The sequence below is a fragment of the Aythya ferina genome (assembly GCF_964211825.1).
Source record: "Aythya ferina genome assembly, chromosome: 8".
Taxonomy (NCBI): Eukaryota; Metazoa; Chordata; class Aves; order Anseriformes; family Anatidae; genus Aythya; species Aythya ferina.
Window position 1 is genome coordinate 7,957,065 of NC_140304.1, and position 21,458 is coordinate 7,978,522.

Below are 21,458 nucleotides of genomic sequence, written 5' to 3' on the forward strand. Positions count from 1 at the left end.
TAGACAAAAAGATGTATATTGTTTTGTTTGGTTGGTTGTGTGTTTTTTTTAACATATCTATATATGCAAAGCTAAAATCAAGTGCAGATACACAAAGCAAAAGAAAAATAAGGACAACAGTCATCAAATGTTGAAACAGAAATTTCAAATAGTGTGCTGTCATGTGGTGCTCAATGGTCTCTCAGGTTACAACATCTTTCATATTCCATTTAAATTAAAAAAGTAGCAGTGAAGAGAGCTGTGAACCATGAATTCACAATAACTTATACAGTGAACAAGCAGGAGGTTCAAAATGTTGTTACAAGTACTTTGTTCTCAGGCTAGCTTATGATCCAGAGTATGTCTCCCCATTCTATTCATGAATAACTTGGCTAGTTTATAGTTCTGCTTGCTTCAAGGGATACTGGCTAGTAATTCTCTCATGTCTCCTAGAAGTACTTTGCTGAATGTACCACATATTAAAAATAAAATTAAATTAAACTAACTTAGAATAGAAAAACGTACAGGAGAACCTATGATTTTCAATGATACTAACTCTCTTTTTTAAGTCACTTGATTAAGGCTTAAACCATGTCTAGGGTTGCGTCTTATTTTCATATGTTGCTGCTAGATTCAAAGAGAAGACACACATTTTGATAATCATTATAAAACAAAATGACAAAGACTTCCTAAGGCTTTTTTACTGGCCAAGATTCATTGTGGCTACATGGGTATCTTTCCAGTAATTAATCCCCAAATTCTTGCTCAGATTTGAAGTATCCAGCTGTGACACAGCTGTTCATACAGTTATTCACCACTCTTTCAGGAATTATACATCACTATTGCACCAGAAATGTAGAAGTCTCCAATTTCTTGCCAGGGACGACTTAAATTCCACAACCATATTCAGTTTTATCTATATTATTATGACGTCAGCCAAACAGAGAACAGACAGCTCTAAAAATATTAGTTGTCAGCCTGCAGCAATCTTTCCCTTCTACTATTAGATTGTTCTAGTCACAGAGCAGTGTCTTCAACAGTTAATCATCATATTCTCTCTGTCTTCACATAAAGTTGCAATTTTGGCATTACTGACATGCAATGAGACAGCAGAGTAGGAATTCCCAGCTGTAATCATGGATCAAGATGGGTGGAGTCTGTTGCTTGAGTATTTTGCTGAAGAGCTGTGATTTGTATTCCACTTCCCCATACTGGAATATATTTGCAGAGTGTGAGCAGAACATTTAGCCTTAGATGGCAAATTTTCTTCTCAATTACAAATACAGCAACTAATATGATTTCAGACGTATAAAAAAGACTGGTTAACCAGCCTTAGCGACTTTTCACATAGCCAAATGGTAATTTTAAAATGCTTATGTTTATAAATGTACTTGAGATTACCAGAATTTGTACACTGTACAACTGCACAACTATTATGAGTGTAGATAATGTTGGTCTGTGAGTCACATTAATTTTACTCATAAAAGACAATGCTGAGATACATAAAAACCATGTAAATTTCTGGATTAAAAACAAGCTAAATATCTAATGAAAACACATGATATTAGGTTTTCCATACTTAGTATATTAAATGTCCTCTTAAATGTAGATTCCAGAGTATTAGGGAAAATACAGTTTTAAGTAGGGAAATGCATGTCTAACTCATATTTTCTGTAATGAATGACACCTACATGTGGCAAGTTTTTATTTAAACCAGCTATTGCTTGGGGAAAAACAGCAGGCATCTTCCAATGACAGCTGACTCTTCTCACGCTTTAAAAGAATTTTTTAACAAAACCTACAGACTCCAAATACACATTCCAACTCCAGCCAGTCTTATACTCCTGAGTCAACTTACCTTTGTGATATGTAGTTTCTGAATTATATAGTCTGGACACATTTTACTTTCATTGATCTTCACAATAATGTCCCCGTATGTCGCAGAACCATTCTCCATTGATGGCCAGTACTGGGCACATTTGTTCTACAAAGATATGAAGTTAACTGGTGAGCAAGCATAACAGCAAACTGGCAGACAGTAGAGAGCTAAAAGTCTGATTTTAAATAGACAGCAACTTAGTATAGTTTTCCAGTTTCTCATAGGTCTTGTCCTCTCCTGAAAAGGTGGTCACTACTTAGGACATCACTGCCAAATAATTCCAAATATCCATGGAATTTAACTTGTAACATAAAGTGACAATACTGTACAATAGGTGCACAGCAACACGTTCTGTTTTCAGAAATAAAAGGATGGATGGATGGATGGATGGATGGATGGATGGATGGATGGATGGATGGATGGACGGACGGATGGACGGACGGGTATTTCTCACCCTGTTTCCTTCCTCACAGCGGGTAACCATGACAATAATTGTTGCCTTCTGCTCCCAGATCATTCTCCAGAAATCATCCGTGGTTTCATCCTTGGGGCCTGGCAGGAGATATATTAAGGGATTTTTTCAAAGAGTCCAGCTACACAAAAGCGCCTTGTTGATATGTTTAGCCACACAGTCTGAAAAACTAACCAGAGATCATGCAAATAACAGCCACAGTTTTGCTTTCTTTATGACTGCAGCCATTAGGCTAAAATATTTTAAAAGTTGTATATATATGTCTGTGTATAAAGTTGTATATATATGTCTGTGAAATCTGTATATATATCTGTGAATATCTGTACATATATATATCTGTGAAATATGAAAATCCCTTGCATAAAACTACACCTCATAAGAAATCAGACTGTGAAGTACAATTTGTTCATCTTCACAAAATTCCCAAAGTCAAATCTCATTGGCAATTTTTTTCACATTTAATTTCAAAATGTGAGCTTTTCCATTTTTCTTTAAATTCACTAATATTTTGTGACTACTTCCTAAGTGGTTGAATGAAGAAAACAGATTCTTTTAAGTTTAGAAATTACCTTGTGCAGCAATATATTTTCTTGGTTCCTTGAAGCCCTGTAAAAACGTACAACGTTATTCAACTTTTAAAAAGAAAACAAGAACATTTTTAAAAGATTTGCAAATTTAGAAATCAATTAAATATGCAACACTCCAATAATATCAAATACATTAAAAAGACTGAAAAAACTCAAATGGAAATCCTCAGAGTGTCTGATACATGAAATGTGCAGACCACAGGGTTTCTTCAATAGCATCTAAGAGGTTTTATAAATAGAAATCACTCACATCAATATGACTTGCATTGATATAGTCTGATCCTGGATCTCCTGGTATCTCAGAGAGCTCAACACGGTTATGGTCATCTGTTTAAAGTATTTAAACAAAATAATTATATTGTCTCAAAGCACTGAGAAAACAAATATTTATAGAAAATTTATGCAAAAACTGTAATACTCACATGGAAGGATATCAATGTAACGGTTTTTGTTCTGATTATGGCTTTTTTTGGCCTCCCTTATTGAAAATTTAGTGAAAATTCTAGGAATACTCTGTAAAATACAATGTTTATTTAATTAGTAATCATGTACTTAAAAGAGCTACTTACAATCAAATACATATGAAAGAAATTTGCTGCTAAGAATCTGGAAGATAACATTCATACAATACTATTTCATGTATGTCTTCTATTTAAAATAAATGAAAAGTATTCTCCCTTAATTATATATCTTCACAATTCTATATTATTTATATCTCCATGTCTAATTAGTGAAAGAGACTGTAGAAAGTTAACCTCAAAAAGTACTTTTGAACCACTCCAGAAAGATAAATAAAAAATATATTTCTTCATCTGATCATAAGAAGTACTTGGTAGCAAAATTAGCTGAAGCCATATTTGACCTCAGATGAGAATTCACTCAATTTTCTAGGTTCTTTGTTATTTATTTATAACTAGTGCATATCTAGTGCATATACTTTAGACATGCTCCTCAACAGAATTTTTCCAACCACCTGGCTACAAATCTGTGGTATATTTTGAGCCAATGACAAACCTGAAATTCATCCAAGAAAAGTCTTCCTTCATCAGCAATCTTCCTCTTATATGTCTCCAACAATTTCTCAGAAGGTATTGGCTCTATGTTCAGAAGCTGTCTTTCATCATCCTTAACTGTGTAAATATGTTGAACATTTATTTTTACTGTCTTTCAAAATGTAAACTACATATCAGTAATGTAACGTGCTTCTCAAATTGTCAGTTAAATTAACAAAAAGATGAACCTGGTTATTTCAACTGAGTATATTTATTTTTCAAAAACTTGTTCCCCAGACAATCTACAAGCAAACAGATCCTGGGAATAACAGGCTTTGTTCAACTGTGGATGCATCAGAAGGAGGCCACAAGCAGGGACTTTGCATGAACAGCACTTTTGTACAAAGTGGCCGTTGTCATACTTGGGTCACGGCAACAGACAGCCCAAACACCCACAATAATGATGGGGGTGTACTTTAGTTCTAATCATTTCCTGGCAATGTTTAAATGAATTACTATACAAACAACCTGCTTAACATTTCTTTTGAAATATAACAATAAATGTTGCCTACTTTTCCTAATTTTCTCCAACTTATTCTGAGTTGTTATAATCTGTACTATCTTTTATAATAATGATTGAACAAGGCTTAACATCTCTAACTATTCATCTGTTGATTTTTCAGTTCCATTTAAAAGATTGTTTAAACAATTAAGTGTATCCAAGCAAGTGGATTTGGGTACCAATACAGTATTACTCCCAATTTAATGTAATTAATTTTTGTGGGCTTGAATGTAATAAAAGATGTTTTCCTGAAGCTTTCTGGTATTGACTTAATCAGTTTTTCTTCATAAGCTTTGAAATCCTGTACAAAAACCTACACATTATGTTTAGTTTCAGTCTTTGAAATTCTAAAGCCTTCAAAATTTATAGCGATAAAGTACTGCTTTATGTTAAAATTCTTGATTTTAAGAAGGTATAGGGAAACGGGAAATCTGGGGTAACTTTTTTTTAAATGAAATAATACCAGTTTTTCAAACTGGTAAACTTTCAGTTCATTTAAGTATAAATACTTCTGGAATATATTTGAAGTTCAATATTTTATCACGTAGAGAAATACTGAATGTGTGTTTTGTTTGTTTGTTTGTTTTTCTCTATAATAGGTTTTATTATGTCAGTATCTGTAATCTACATATAAAACCTAGAATGTAAACAATCCAAAAGTGGCAGTAAGATGTGACTAATTTTATTTCCACCTGCTAAATATATAAAGATACTCACCTCCTACGAGGCTGATGTCTTCAGAAGAATTGCTGTAGAAAAGCAAAAGCATCTGTAAAAGCTTTGACTAGTAAGACATATCTGATGAGTTAAATAAATACAGTTTCATATATGAACACCCACCAAAACTGTTCAGTAAACAGACAGCATTACAAGATCTTAGTGAAATAAAAGTGAGACAGCTAGGACTTTCAGACCCTGTACAGAGGTTCTTGGGATCCCTGCCCTACAATGAGCGCTATCACGGGGGAGAAGCAAGGGAGCTGCATTAAAGAGTCTTACTGCTTGCATAATTTTCATAGAATCGTATCATAGAATGGCTTGGGTCAGAAGGGACCTTAAAGACCACCTAGTTCCAAACCCTCTGCCATGGGCGGGGATGCCACCCACTAGTTCTGGTTGCCTCATCCAACCTGGCTTTGAACACTTCGCTGTGGATGAGGCATCCACAACTTCTCTGGGAAGCCTGTTCCAGTGCCTCACTGGAGTGAGAATATCCTCCTAACATCTAATCTAAATCTTTTAGTTTAAAACCATTCCCCTTTGTCCCATCATTACCTGCCCAAGCAAAATTTGCTCTCCATCTTTTTTAGAAGCCTCCTTTAAGTATCGAAAAGCTGCAAAGAGGTCTCCCTAGAGCTTTCTCTTCAGGCTGAACAGCCCCAGCTCTCTCAGCCTTTCTTCATAGGAGAAGTGCTCCAGGCCTCTGATCATCTTTGTGGCCCTCATCTGGACCTGCTCTAACAGCCCCACGTCCTTCTTGTGCTGGGGGTCCCAGACCTGGATGCAGCACTGCAAATGGGACCTCACAAGGGTAGAGTGGAGGGAGACAATCACCTTCCTACACCTGCTGGCCACTTTGTTTTGCATGTATTATTTTTAATACTTTTGACTTACTTTATGAAGGAAAGGTTTTGCAGATACTTGTGAATATTTTTTCACAAAAGTAGTAACAAAGCATATTGTTCTGGCAGATTAATTCTTCTGTGGCCTGAAAAAAGGTACGCTAGAGAGATTTTAAATCTTGTTCGTTGTATTTGCATTGCCAGACAAACCACCAAGAGAGATTTTGAGTTTTGTTGGTTTTGTTTTTTTTTTTTTTGAAAGGATGAAAAGATGAAAGGATGTCTTTTCCATGTATTAGTGAAATATGAAACTTCTAACACTTTTGCACTACCTGTTGTGAAATATCTTTGAAAAATAAAAAATAACATTTTTATAAGGAAGGGAGAGAAATATGAAGCTTACCTAAGCTTTTTTTGGTGAAGGTCATAGATTTTATACAGAACCAATAGCAAAGCAATTGATGTCACAACGATCAAGAACACCAAGAATATGATCAGGGCCCTAGAGTTATCTAGGAACAGGAAAAGAAAAAAATATATTATTTTTCAAATAAATAATTAAGAGCATAAAAACTTTAATTTTTTTCTCTCTTTGTTTTTAAAAAATCTGTATACAGAACCAGCCTCTTTTTTTTTTTTTTTTTTTTTTTTTTTTTTTAATGAAAAGAACTAAGTAATTATTTTTAAATATTGAACTTAGGTTTGTTATTTCAAAGTTTAAAAATGGCAAGCTCACTGACAAGGAGAGAACTTTTTCATTAAGAAAACTTTCACTTAAGGTCTTTATGCCCACCTGTCGAGATGCTACATCTCACTCACTGGCCTGGCATTGACATGGGCTGCGTGAGCTGTACATGTGAGCAGGGGAGCTGCCAGCTGCTCCTGGTTTTCAAGGCTGTTTCACTGTTTGACAGAGGGAATGTGGTGCCTCATCCCCCAGCTGCAGGACTGAATTATCCTGTGATCAGTTACTCATTATATGAAATCCTATGTGAAGGATCTGTTCCTAAATTAATTTCTTAATTTACCTCTTTTTAATCTTTTTTTTTTTTTCCTGTCAGTTCTTGCCAGTGCTACAAGGACATTTCAGTAACATATTCTTCAAATAAAAACGTCTTTTATCCAATTTATTTTCCGGTTTTGAATTGAGTTCAAAACAGGCCTTCTCATTTGGGAGCATCAATGACAGGTTCCCTGTGACCCTTACTGTTGATTAGACCCCAACAGCAAATATGAAGGTAAAGTTCCCAAAAAGATTCAATGGAAAAAGCCTTCCAGGTGTATAAGTTACTCGATATAAGTAATATATAAAATTCTTATTTATTTATTTCTCTTGTCTATAATACTTCCCATGTCTACAATGCTTGGACTTTCTCATAATTTTTGGCATTGGACACATAAACTCCATGGGAGTGGGGAATCCCCAACAACTCACACATGTTCAGCTCCTGAAACACAGTATCTGAACACAGGAAAATAATTCTAAAGTGAATAATATAGGTCAGAGGAATGAATCTCTAATCACATTAGAACGTTTCCTGAAGAAGCCACAGGTATGTAGTTATTCTGAGTCATGTTTGGTGACTTGTCAACGTCATTCATTACCTTAACGCTGAAGGAGGATATTCTTTTTTTTTTTTTTTTTGAATGCAGAATAATTATTAACCATAAAAATAGGCAGATTGGATTTTTATTTAGAAACAATTGTAATAGAATTCACAATTTACACTATTACTCTATACTATGCTAAAGACAAAAAGTAAAAATGCCATATTTATTTACTTACATCTGGTTTTTACACTTCTTTCTACTGGTTTGCTTTTATATTCGCCATTAGACACAAGGATCTGCATGCAGCAGGTGAGAATAATAACAATGTTAAGATATAGCAAGTAAAAATGCCTGCATAATTTGTTTCCAAAAGCAAAGAACTATGGGTCTTTGAAACACATCCATCTATTTTCAAAGAATAAACATCATTGACAGCATGATCTATTGTCAATCTTTATACAGCCCTTTACAGCGCATCTCAGATCTCCATTTATGTTACAGCAAGATCTAGATCCAGAAATGTGTGTATGACTGAATAAAAATGTTAGTGCAAGAGGAGAGACAGTTTACAAAGTCAAAATCAGATGCATCTCAACAGCAACAAAATCCAGTCTATCCCAAAGCAAATCTCTCAGCTCTGAAAAGTAACCAAGTGATATGTAATAGAACATCATTTTATTTGCCTCAACAGTAAATATCTAAATAGTTAACTGAATTGGATATTTTTAACCCAAGTTCCTGTACTGGAAATAATTCATTAAAGGTTAAATTATAAATGCCAAAGAAAACTTTTAAATAAGCTGCTTTCTTGCAACATTATCTTTTGGGTACTTTAACTGATATTAAAATACTGGCTTTGTTTAGACGTGTTCATATTTTGTATGCTATTTTACATTTAGCCATTATTTTTCATTTTCTTAATAGAAAGTCTGATTAGATCTAATAGGCAGCTGGACCTTTGTGCATCAAAGATTTGACACTTGCTTGTGAAGAAAAATGAATCTTACGATTAAATGTAAAGATTTAGTACTGAACAGGGGAGAGTACTAGCAGGATTAAATAATTGTGATTTTAAAGCAGTCTCCTGAAGCAAATGAGTAGGAAGGGGAGGAGAAGGATTGGCAAATCCATTGAATTATTCGCTGCAGGCTGAGCTCTCTCTGAGCCTATCCCATCCCTGGAGAGAAATCTGGAAGGACCTTGCCTTCCACCTCTGTTCTAAAAGGCTGATGTGTCCTGGGGGCTGGTGGTTGCTGAGTTCTGCGGCTGGGAAGAAAAACATTTTCTGAGCAGTGAGTAAGTGGCAGCACCCAGAGGAGTAGCTGGGGCAGCAGGGAAATCAAGCAAGAAGCTTCTCCAACTGCAAAAGTCAGAAACCCATTGCAGCAGTCAGTCAAAACCTCACTAAACCAAAAAGTGTTGTGGGTACCCTTCTGTTTATTCCCTGAACGATTCAGAAAGTAGGCAGAAGGAAATTGTGACATCTGCCAGCTTTCACAGGATATCTGTTTTTCTTGATCCTCTTGACCCAGAATCTTTTCATTACTGTCTAAGGCCAGAAGGCTTTCCCTGGTTTCTCCAGAAAGAATTGGGCAAAATATGTTCAAAGCACAAGCTAGTGTTTTGACACAACTGGAAGCCAACTTCTTGTCAGACAAGCTGCTCACTGCAAGTTGTGGAGAAGGGCCTACAGGAACGTAAGTATTTTTGCTCCTATTGGAGATCATCTTCATTTTCCAAATACATAGCTTTCTGATCATAATCTGTAGGAGAAATATTGACAAAGGCTCAGAACAAAGTCTAGACTACAAAAGCTCTCTGACAATGCATTCCTCAGGAAGACATGAAGGGGGGAAAAAGTTTTTTAAAAAGGGGGAAAATGAGTGAAACTGGTTCCTAAGAGTAATAAACTCTGTCATTCCTACTGGTTACTTCTAACCTAATGTTTCCTGAGAGAAGCTATCAGGACAAAAAGAAATACTCCAGCTGTCCACATTAAGGGATGGACACAAGGCCATTGGCTTCACAAACAAAAGCCAAAAGGATGAAATGCCTAAAAGATGACAACACAGTAGGAAGCCTCCAGGAAAGTGAAGCCTGTAAATAGGGAAATCAGAGGATGATATATTTTAGATGGATACATGGGCAGGTTTGTGAAAGGCTGATGTAAAAACACGTCACAAAAAGAATCCAAACTGCTTTATGATAACTAGTCCCTAAAGCATTAGGGACAGCTGAAGAACAGTGTACAATGAAAAATTTTGAACAATTAATTTCAGAGCAATTATCTCAAGACTTAAGTTTCATATTTATTCTCTTTGATAGAAATGACAACCAGATATTCATTAAATGTGTAATTATTGTAATTGTAATATCAGATACATTTAAGACACACAAATTTCTCTCTGTCCCATGCTATTCAGCTTGTACTTTTCATGCTGTCAGAACTTATATGGAATAGCACATAAGGAATTTATTGATAGGGCTAGAAACATACGCAGAGACATTTTATTTCGTAAGTAACAGCTACTTCTTTACATCTCTGGCCTACAGATGGACCATATTTGCCTTCTTCTCAAAGATCAAATATAATACACCTAAACAAAGAAAATATATTTTTTTAGATGTTTAGCTTCATATGCTTACTTACCTTAAAGTTATAATGTGTTGAGTATGAGAGATCTCGTATTTCAAAAGCACAAGTATCATCATGTTTTTTTTGACCATTCCAGGATAATACAAACTCTGTTTTTTCCCCATACACTTGTTGATTTTTGCAGGTAATCCTGACAACATTATCACCTTTCAGTTCTAGATGCAAGTCAACCACCGGATCTGGTACTATTTATAAAAGAAGTGTTACTCCTTCCATTCTCATAACTCAAAACCAAATATTTTAATAACCACATGGGTTCATGTCTGTTATCTTCTCTCTTAATAATGTCATACATTTGCTTCCTTAAAAATTTCAGTCGCAATTTAACAATACGAATAAAATCAATGCTGGGTTAATCATAGCCTTATCCAAGCTGGAAAAGCTGTAAAGGGGAGCTGAAGCAGCTGGGAGGACCAGAACTCTACCAACAGTCAGGCTGCCAAAGATAATAAGATGGCAACTTCACCTCTTGCTACTGACACCACTTTCTCATTTCAGGAATATAAGACAACAAACAAATCATGGGAACAAACAAACTTTTCAGTGTAAGTCAATGTCTAAGTTTCAAAGCTGCTGTAACTTGATTTTCCTATCAGAACTTACTGGTGCATTTTGCAAAAGTATTCTTTTGCTACGAGCGTCACCTTGTCCTAAAATGCCAAAAAAAAAAAGAAACTTTTTACTTCTTAATGATTATAAATCTGTTAAGGTGAATTTGTTTCCTAGCTCTGATTTTGTATGTTGCAGGAAAAGGCTTTGAGACTGGGGACGTGGGATCTTTCCTTGAAAGTTTTTTAACCCTTTCAGAAAGTCAGGAAGTAAATAACCTTCAGCAAGCCAGTATATTAAAAAAAAAAAAAAAAAAAGATGCAGTTGTCTTTTTCTTCATATGAAGAGTTAAGATGTGTGTGGCTTTATGAGCAGATTTCATCTAGGAACTAGCAGGACGTATGACTTGGCTGGGCAGGTGGCAGTTGCTCACTTTTCTGTACAGGGCAAGTTTGTGAGTTTCCTACTCAGTATGCTGCTGAAAAAGCTGTGGCAAGGAGAAAGTCAGCATTTCTTGAGGGAATGTGTTTGTTGAGGTCAGAAAAATATTTTACAAAATGTCATTTTTCCTAGTCCCAAGGAGTTAGGCTCTAATGATATATTCTTCTCTTCAAGAAATAAAACTCTTGCAGTATCAGATTGATCATGTTATCTGCTGCTGTATGTTTACATACATGGAGAATGTGTAATACCATTAACTCATGAAGGCAAGCAAAATCTTACTTCCTCAAAAAATAAGAGAACTGTGTGTTTTTTTGTTTTGTTTTGATTTTCTAGACCCTTAAACTTGTGTCACGGAACACAATCTCCACCCAAGGTATTAAAATATGAGTATATCCCCAGAAAGTGGGGTCTCCAAAATGCAAATATGCTCATACTAGATAAATCATAACTATAAAGAAATAATCATAAATCATAAAAAAATAATCGTGCTCATATTAGGACTGTTTAAAAATTAAATATATTTTTCAGTTTTGGTTACAGTTAAGTCTCTGATCAAATATATTACATTATCAATGCATCCATTTACCAGTTGTTTATTTTTCTATGGGGCTTCAGGGGATAATTTTGATCTCCATATTGTTCCAAATAGAATTTAAAACTTGTTAACCCAGTTATTCCCAGAGTAATAGGGAAATTCCATTGTTTTCAAGGATATTTATATTTTATATTTAAAACTGGATGCAAAAGCTCTGTATATTCCAAAGAGAGATAGGATTCAAAATTCAAAATAATAGTCTGTCAGAACTATTTCCCAAAGACCTAGTGAAACAAATTTAATAACAACAGGAGTCAGATTCAGTGTTCTTATATATCCAACTCTACGTACTTTCCAGAAGTGCTAAAAGCAATGAAAGATTTTTATTTTTTCCTAATATTAGGAAAACAACAATAACAAAACACACACCCACAAAAAAATATATACATGCACACACATAAAAAGCCTACCATCACTAACACAAAAATAATGCTTTATTTTTCACTAAAAAGTAATTTTTGATTTTTCAGTGCAATAAAGAAAATATTGATTTAGTATCCTAGCAGGTATTTTCTCTGCTAGGATATTTTCCATTATATTTTCCCTGTAGTTGTACCTCTCTCTTAGATGAGCCTAGAGGTGGTGGAACTAGAGCTAAAAAAAAAGCACTGGAATAAATTAGATAAACTTTTTTTTTCTCAAAGAAAGAATGAGAACAGTAAGAGCCCCTACATCTGAAGATAACAAGGAACAAATAAACAAATAAATAATAATAATAATTTAAAAAACAAACAAACAAAAAAACACTAAAATAATTCCAGCCCCCCTTCCAAACTAACAAACTAATTAAATGGCAACAATAAATTAGGAAGTAGTAATGTCTGCATCTGAAAATTAGTAAATATCTTTAAAATCTGTATTTTTTCAGCTCTTCTTGTAGTTATATTGATAGAACATGCATGTGAAACAAAGAATCATGGCCATGGGGACAGGCTTTCCATGGAGGACAGACCTTTCTGACAGCACGATGCTAGGTATGCTTTTTGTCTATAACCTAATGAGGAGTCTTAGAATTTGACTGCCAAACTAACTGAAACACAGTACAGATATTAGTATTGGTGTATCCTTGGCCATGCAGGTCTGCTTAGAGCAACCAGGCAGCTACAGAAGAGAAGGTACATTCTGCACATCTTTGTAGCTTTCATTCCACAAAGATGTTTTTCTTTCTCTTTTTTGCATAATTTGAATGTTCTCTTTACATGAAGACATAAAGCTTTCTAAAGTCTTCTAAAAAAATCCAAATGAACACAGATATTTTGAAAAGTCTAATATAGATAAAAACAGTAAATGAATAAATTAAAAATAGATTAACATTAAATAATTAGAAATGAAACACTAATGACATAAATGTTAGTAAAAAAAAAAAAAATCTAATGTTAATCAATTTATCAAGTAGTAGTAATAACATATATAAAAATGTAACGTACAATAAGAAAGTACATATTTCCTGTGTTAGGGTCAACCTTGACCTTAACAGTTAGCAAACAAGACTTACCTCCTGGTTTTGTTCTAGAGTTGGCTTTGTTCCATTTTCCCACAATTTTTTCCTGATGTATGCCTTTTATATATGCAGCTACAGACACATTAAATTTGGCATAAGCTGTAAAGTTATCACAAGTAAACTCAGTCGTGTTTTGTATGTCAATTATACCTTCAAAAAAAAAAAAAAAGAGATATGTTAGGAGCACAGAAACTCTCTCACCTCATCAGAGCTACCTAAAACCACTGTTGCGTAATTCCATTTTAATTACTTTGTCCTAAGGAGGCTTGGTTGGTTTGTCCTGCTCATTAATGCTAAGTGAAGGCTCAGGAAGAAGAATACATGTATTCCCCAAACAAACAGGTAGGAAGTTGAGTTTTTTTGTTTATTTTGTTTTGTTTTACATCCTCAGTATGTCATTAAGACAAGCATAATTAAAAACTAATGTAAGGCACATAGACAAAGAGAAGCTGGTACTTTCTTCTGTGTTCAGCTTGGGAAGAGGTTACTAGATGTCCAAAGTCACTCTGCATGCTGGACAAGCTTGTTCTAGTAATGATGCAGGAGATGCCATCTGTTTTCAGTGGTGGCAAGCAGGACAGAAAGGTATTGCCCAAGGAGCAGCATGAGCAAAGCTACTACCAACACTGCTTTGGTGGCCTGGGGAATTGAGGAGCAATGGCTTTTTGATGTCTCCACGAAGCACAGATGCTTCAGATGAGACCTCCTCACACCCAAGCATACTACCTAGGTCTCCTACATTGGCCAAGCCAGACCAACCACAGAAACAGCACATACATGTATGAAAGGAGAGAATGCTTAGTAGAAAACAAGTACCTGGCTTTACCTCTGTAAGCATGAATATGCCACCCTCTGTACTTAGGACTCCCTGACTTTTACATACTGACTTTTACATGTTACATAGAAGGCAGTTCCCTTTCTGCTCTTGCCACCATTTCAGTAAGTGTACACAGATCCATAGTCCTCCTTAGAAATTCCTGTCGTCATTCTTGAAGGAATAAATAGGTTCAGTGTTGCTTTACTAGAACCCGTCAAGCTTACTATGTTAAGCTGAAACAGGGAAGAAAAATCCTAAGGGAAGAAAACTGCTAAAATAAAAAATAAAAAAATAAATAAATAAATAAAAAGGTTTTCACCTAGAATAATTATTCCACTTCTCCACAAACTTCTGATTTGTGAAAAATTAAAACTATTAGATGTGCGTCTTCTCTGAGAATAAATGAACAAGCTATGGGTGCATTTTCTGAGGCAGACAATGCCATTCTAAAAACTGATCAGGCAACTGATGATCTTGTCACATTTTAATACAAGATACTTGAGAAATGAAAGATGACAGTGATGTCCTGAAATGATAAACTAAATAACCACATAGTTGAATTGAAGCAGCCTCAAAGTCAAGAAACTTTTAAAAAAGATTTGTAGAACAACAATAATAATAATTTAGTGTTTTTACTGGACATTTTTAAGAAATTCCAATATGTTTGGACACTGCCTCATGCTTGGTGCCCACTAAATAAAACATGTGAGGAATTATTTTGTACCAACAGAGGATATACTTACTGTTGTTATCAGTGCCATTGCAGTTTATATAATAGCCACGTATAAGAGTTATCGGAGTCTTGCTGGGTGGTGTCCATTTAACTGTTACATTATTGACATCATTTTCTACTGTAAGATCTTCTGGTGCTTCTGGAGCTGTTTGTTTGTTTTGTTGTTTAAAAAAAAAAAAATGGATGGGAGGGAAAAGTTAGAATGAAAATGCAAAATATTCTGTTTTATTTCTATTTTAATTAAACTCAGTTTCATTGGATATTAAAGCAAGATAGCAATAACGTAAGATTTTGCATAGTCTATTTCATTCAGAGAAATTATACACAATTATAGAGTACATATAACAGCATCAAATTAGAGTAATTTCATAAATTTAATCAATTCAGGATATAGGTGAATACAGCAACATCACATCTTACTAAAATTCTTCAACAATTCCAATTATTATACATTGTTTTGATTTCCTTATAATTTTAACCAACTTTAAATTTCTATCCTTAAATTTTCTTTGCAGGTTACTTGATTTAAGGTGATTTTCTGTTTAATTGATAAAATAATGCTAAGCCATTTCCAAGGACAATACTGTATAATACTTTATCATTTTATCTGGAGACATTCTTTGCAATTATTCTATCATCTTTCTTCACAAGCAAGAGTTTGATATTTGTTTTTCTCTAGGGCTGCACTTTTTTTTATTCTTTTGTCTTCACTTTCATTGAAAATTGCTTACATTTTGCCACTTTCTCATCCTTAAAAATAAAAAGTCACAGTCTCTTAGGGAAGAAGAGGAAGGTTTGAGACTGCAGGTCTGAGCCTGGGGTTGGAGGGAGAAAGGACAACTGTGACTGTGGTCAAAGAACTACCATAAATACAGGAGATGAGGTGATAAGAGCTGGAGGAGAACCTTAAACTGGCTGAGCATGCTGCTCAAAATTTATCTTAATCCTACAGGAAGCACAGACAGTTGGATTTGCAATGGGTGTTTCTAGAAATACGTGGAATGCAAAGCAAAATTAAGCATTATACTTGCCATCATATTCTGTTTCTATATTGAAGGAATCGAGGTCAAACTCTTCTCCAGAATACTTTACTGTATATTTGCATTTAAAAGGATGGTTGGTTGTTAAATTGTTCATTAATACGCAAGATCCAATTGACTGCCAAGATGTTTCTGGAAAGGTAGAAACAAAAATGGCTTACCCATATTTTTCACAACTCTAAAAATATATCATATATCTGAAAGTATATCAAATCATATCTAAAAATATATTATACCATCTTAACTAGGATTTTATCTACCATATTTATTCAACATAATTTTTAGTACACTACCAGAATATCCAAAACAGAAAAGCGTACGACTTAGTGAACCCAAGTGACTGAGTTCTAGGTTCTTTTACACCAATTCAGTTTGCATAGATCTTTACTTTCCATCTAACACTCCTATTTTTATATCCCTTTTACATTGTGGACCCCAAAGCTGCACACAGTACTCAAGGTGAGGCCTTACCAATGCTAGGCAGAGTGGGACAATCACTTCTTTCAAGTGATTAGCTATATATTGCTTAACACACCCCACAATGCGGTTGGCCTTTTTGGTAACCAGGCCATATTGTTGACCTGTTTTGAGCTTACCATCAACCAAAACCCCCAGATCCCTCTCTAGAGGGTTGCACTGCAGCAACTTGTTCCCCAGACTATATATACACCTAGGATTACACCATCCCAGGTGCAAAATCCAGCATTAAATTTCATACAATTGATGATTGTCCAGTGCTCTATTCTATCAAGATCTCTCTGCAAGACCTGTCTACCCTCAAGGCAAGTGACAGCTCCTCCAGTTTAGTATCATCTGCAAACGTACTTGGTATGCACACAACTCCTGTGTCCAGGTCATTGATAAAAACATTGAAGAGAATATTTGTCGTGCATTTTTCTAGAACATGGGGATATGGAGCATACATATCTTCTTTACCACACCATTTGCCTTTAAGCCGATGTTTTCTCAGTCTGCAAGGCTGGCAAGCTCCAAGCACAGAGTGTCTGTACTCAGCTATTCACGAGCCTGCAGAGCCAGCTGCCCACTTTGTCTGCAAGGGAGCAGCTCACAGGAGACACTCGGATTTCCAAGTTCTCAGCTCCCCTTCAGGCCATCAAGCAGGAGCTCAACACCTCCAAAAGTCTGCAATTTGTGAAGCTGGTAAACTAAAGGAATAGCTCTCTGGGCTTGAACTCTCCCCCAGATCTTCTGCAGCGTGTGGAATGGTAGTTCCTAACCTGCCCACTCCAGAAATTCTGAACATCTCTTCCCTCATGCTGGCACAATTAATGAAACCTGCCAGTCTCATCCAAAGACAACATCTATATTGCTTAATAAATAAATAAGCATTTTAAATTATGTTAGAAGTTTCTTACCTTCACAGCTAACATTCACATTACTACAGGCACCTGAGCAATCTGTATCTGAGGCTTTGAAACAGAACTGTACAGATGTGCTGTTAAGAATCTTCTTTTCTAAAGAACAGTGGCTTTTATCTAGAAAGGATTAATATTAAATAGCAATGTGACATTAGTTGTATTGATTCTTTAAATATTGATTTGTTCTTTTATATTTGTTAATTTGTTCTGCAATATGAAGATATAATTGGCACAAAATGATGTGCAAAGAATTTAACAAGAAGATGAAATTTAAAAAGTATTCATTAGACAAAAACAATTGTTGTATTCAAATCATAAATGAAACTTTTAATTCAACAAAAGCAATAACTTTAGTGAACAAAACATCCAACATAGATAGTAGCTCTCAAGTGCTGGCCAGCCTTGTTATTGCTAGCCATGCTGCATATGACTGATGCAGATGAAGTTCACTTTTCCTTTACAGTGAAAAAATTGTATTTTTTACATGAAAACCTCTGTCTGATTCTCTGTAAAAACAATAATAGACTATGAAATCCATGAAAGCTGTATTACTGCATGTGGAAGGAAGGAAGGAAGGAAGGAAGGAAGGAAGGGAGGGAGGGAGGGAGGGAGGGAGGGAGGGAGGGAGGGAGGGAGGAAATTACTAAGACCCTTCTATACCTACCAGGTGGAATAATTATACTTTTGCATATGTGGTTGTTAGATGTAAGTGTATATATTCTGCATCTGTTAAGTTTTGCTGTGTTGGTGTTGACATTCACCCATGACTTCACCTCATCTTTGAGCAAAATAGCATATTCTGTGTTGTTTTTGAGATTCTTCAGTGTAACTTCAACCATGTTTTCCTCGTCTGTTCCATTTCCTGTGCTGTAGGATATATTATCATCTAAAAGAGAAGAATAAAAAAGCAAACAATCATTTCATGACAATTTTAAGGACTCTTAAATGTTTTGCGGTATCTGGTATCCCCAGCATCACAGGTGCTAAAGAATCAGAAAATACAGCAAAATTGCCTCGTTTATTTTTAGTGTTATTTGTTACCTTAAAAATATTTAAAAGAGAAAATTTCCTTAGGAAAATATTGTTTTAAGTCATTCTCTAGTAAAGGAAACCGAAGAATTAAAAAGATTAACATTCCAGAACTACATTTTTTTTTAATTTAAAATGTCAATTCAAAGCGAAATATTTTATTCTGACACATTGAAACCTTTGTTTGTCCAGAAACTTCAGATTTTCTCATTTAAAACATTTCATAACCATTAAATAATAAAAGCCACTTCTGAAAACTGGAGAGGGGACAGCTCTCTCATTTTGAAGAAAGAGAAACCAATATCCAAGCTTTGGATTTACTATAGTTATGAACTGCAGTTTGCAGCATGTGTTCATTGGCAGTATGGGGAAAAATTAGAGAGAGCCTAGTTGAATGAAAGCAGATCTCTTCTGCAGCCCTTACATTGACAGCCTAGTTCAAAGGCAATTCAACATAACTCTAAATGAAGATTAGAAGACCAGAACTGTTAATAACTTTAATGCAAATCTTTCAGAAGCATGAGACAGTTTATAAAGCAAATTGAAATGGTAGCTCATTTGTTTTAGTGATAAGTTTTCCCTGAGTTTACTGATATGTTCAAATATCAGGGCTGAGATAAATAAGGGGTTTGGTTCTTACCACAAGGTTCTTCAGTTGGCACTGAGGGACTTTCTATAAGAAAAGAAAACAAAATGAAGGTGTACTTCAGCAAGTATGATTTTCACAGAGCATTAGAGGAAGACAACTGGCACTGCCTAAACTGGTACTCTTCATTCAACACGTTACAAGTAATTATATTCAGCACCCTATTCATATTTGAAAAAGGGGAATATATCAGCCACATACATACCAATTCTTCTACAAGCTATTTTAGTCATGTGCATTTCATCATTCTCCAATGATACCAAACTGTTTTTTTCATAACATTTCAGCATACAAAGTTACACAAGAATATTCCAAAATCACGTTCTCGCAGTGGTATGATAAGCTACAGCAGTTTGCTGGGATACAAATGCTATGGAATGCCTAAGCGAGCACTTTCCAATGTCACCAAAGAAACACATTTTATCTACTTTATGCATAGTTACTCGTGTATCTGGAAACAGACTAATTCAAGAGTACAGATCGGTTTACAGTTATTGTTACACTGGAATATCCAGAAGAAATTAAGAGCTGGTATTTAGGAAATCTGTACGGAAGCTTGTGCAAAAAAAACATCATCCTGCAACCAATTATTTAAAATATACTAAGGTGTGAGTACTATCAAAAGACAGATATCTAATTTTCTTCACAGAAGTGTCTTGGATTTGTCTATTCCCTCTGGCCTAGGAACCAGATGGCTGAGCAGTGCCCCTAATGAGAGGGTTAGCTAAGAGGGGCCAAGATGGCTCAGGGCAGGAGACCCACAGGTAGAAGCTAAGCTCAGTCTGTGAAAGAAGACAGCTAATGACAGCCTACAGCTACTTGAAGAGCAGTTATGAAGATGACAGGAGACAAACACCTGGATGTACTTTACTCAAACACACACACCCACCTCAATGACCTGAATAATTCCTTACAGCACAATTGCCACAACAATACATGTAAATGCTTCATATATTAGGTCCCAAGAAAATATTAATGCTGAGTGAAACAACAGGGAAGCCATTGGAAAACAGAAGTTCACAGGTCGCTGGATGTAATCTCATGTTTTTGCTGCTTTAGCAAACTTCTATGAGTAACAAGGAGAGTAATATTGACTGAGTAATTGGACAGATTCACTTTCCTACCATGCCACTCCATGGAAACAGTTTATGTTTTTCACTTCCTTAACAAGCAGTAAATTTGGTGCCTCTAATCCTACTCTTAAAATATTAATAATACTCCTTAAAAAAAAAAAAAAAAAAACACCTTAAGTTTGATGCAGTTGTATGCCTACTTGCATACCTAATTTGTATAACTTAAAAATATATATCAAGATTATTTATTTCATTCTAACACATTTTCTGTGGTTGTAGTGTGATAATTGCGATAACTGTGTGCAAGTTTGTCACCTATTGTATGACTGGGGATGGTCCCCGTGCTTGCTGGCATGCTGACTGGTGAGGTGGTGCTGTGCAAGGATGTTGTTTTGTTATCATCTGTAAGGAAATAAACAATACGTCAGCATTAAAAAAAGCAAAATTCACTATTTCATATGGCTACATCATCAGTAATGTCTTACGCTACACTCCCTCCTCCCCCTTTATTTCCTTCCAGGGTTTTTGTAAGTTAGAGAAGAGTGCTGAAGGAAAGATCATGTTCATATATCCAGAAAATGAGAAAATACATTATATAAAGAGAAAGCAAACTTTTAGGAATATAGCATTTACTAATGATCTTTGAAATGTACACTGATTTTTTTTTTCTTTCCTTTTTTTTTTTTTTTTTTAGGCATAATCCGCATTGGAGTCAACAGCGTAGAACAGAACAGAATAAGAACTACCTTAGTAATTGTGAACTAGGAACTAAAACATTCTGCTATGTTCTGACAGTACAGCACAATTATGAACAGTGCCCGTGCTCTTTCAGAAACAAGCAATCCAGTAATGCTTAAATGCCAGATAAGACACATTGCTCATTATATCACTTACTATATCTTAGTATTTATCTCCCTGCTTATAAGCCTCGGATGGGTTTCTCTATTCTCTTAGGTCCGTTCCTATTCTTGCTTTGGCAACAACCTTGTTGACAGTAGTACAAGTTTTGATACTACTGAGGTAACTACAAGATTGAGCATCAGACACCAGATCCTGAAAATAATCAATTTGGCTCTGGCTCCTATGCTGAATTGCAGGTACCTATTCCATTTGATGAACCACAAACTGGAAAAGGCTACCCTGAGGCTAAATTACTCAGTTTTCCCCTACAGCTCAGAGTGCAGCATGTGGCACCTAAAAGAAGTCGGCAAACCTGATGAAGCATGACTGAAGGCAGTGGGAGTGCGTGTGGTAAGGGCAGCAGGGCTGCTGTGTGGTGAGTTGCTGGGTCCCGTGGTTGGGTCGGAGCCTGTGTGCGTGGAGAGGTGTGTGCTGTTTGAGGGGATGCCACCTGTGGCAAGAGGAACAGCGGTTTCATTAGTGTTTCGGAGGTCACCCACTCACAGAACGAA

At 35.4% G+C, this 21,458-nt stretch overlaps 1 protein-coding gene across 17 annotated transcripts in view; it reads right to left on the reverse strand.

Moving 5' to 3' along the window:
* Positions 1 to 21,458, reverse strand: part of PTPRC (protein tyrosine phosphatase receptor type C) — a 63,440-nt gene that overhangs the window by 8,112 nt on the left and 33,870 nt on the right. For 6 of the 17 annotated variants that reach the window (XM_084528126.1, XM_084528123.1, XM_084528122.1 and 3 more), the window contains 18 exons: positions 21,260 to 21,397; positions 20,362 to 20,448; positions 18,968 to 19,000; positions 17,963 to 18,184; positions 17,296 to 17,415; positions 15,911 to 16,051; positions 14,890 to 15,024; positions 13,324 to 13,479; positions 10,235 to 10,425; positions 7,820 to 7,880; positions 6,437 to 6,545; positions 5,189 to 5,220; positions 3,932 to 4,047; positions 3,340 to 3,430; positions 3,168 to 3,244; positions 2,900 to 2,936; positions 2,313 to 2,410; positions 1,838 to 1,963 (listed from right to left, as the gene is read on the reverse strand). In XM_084528126.1, coding sequence (XP_084384252.1) covers positions 1,838 to 1,963; positions 2,313 to 2,410; positions 2,900 to 2,936; positions 3,168 to 3,244; positions 3,340 to 3,430; positions 3,932 to 4,047; positions 5,189 to 5,220; positions 6,437 to 6,545; positions 7,820 to 7,880; positions 10,235 to 10,425; positions 13,324 to 13,479; positions 14,890 to 15,024; positions 15,911 to 16,051; positions 17,296 to 17,415; positions 17,963 to 18,184; positions 18,968 to 19,000; positions 20,362 to 20,448; positions 21,260 to 21,397 — 1,970 coding nt within the window. The remainder of the gene's footprint in view (positions 1 to 1,837; positions 1,964 to 2,312; positions 2,411 to 2,899; positions 2,937 to 3,167; positions 3,245 to 3,339; positions 3,431 to 3,931; positions 4,048 to 5,188; positions 5,221 to 6,436; positions 6,546 to 7,819; positions 7,881 to 10,234; positions 10,426 to 13,323; positions 13,480 to 14,889; positions 15,025 to 15,910; positions 16,052 to 17,295; positions 17,416 to 17,962; positions 18,185 to 18,967; positions 19,001 to 20,361; positions 20,449 to 21,259; positions 21,398 to 21,458) is intronic. The other 11 variants (XM_084528119.1, XM_084528117.1, XM_084528116.1 and 8 more) reach the window with 2 other exon arrangements.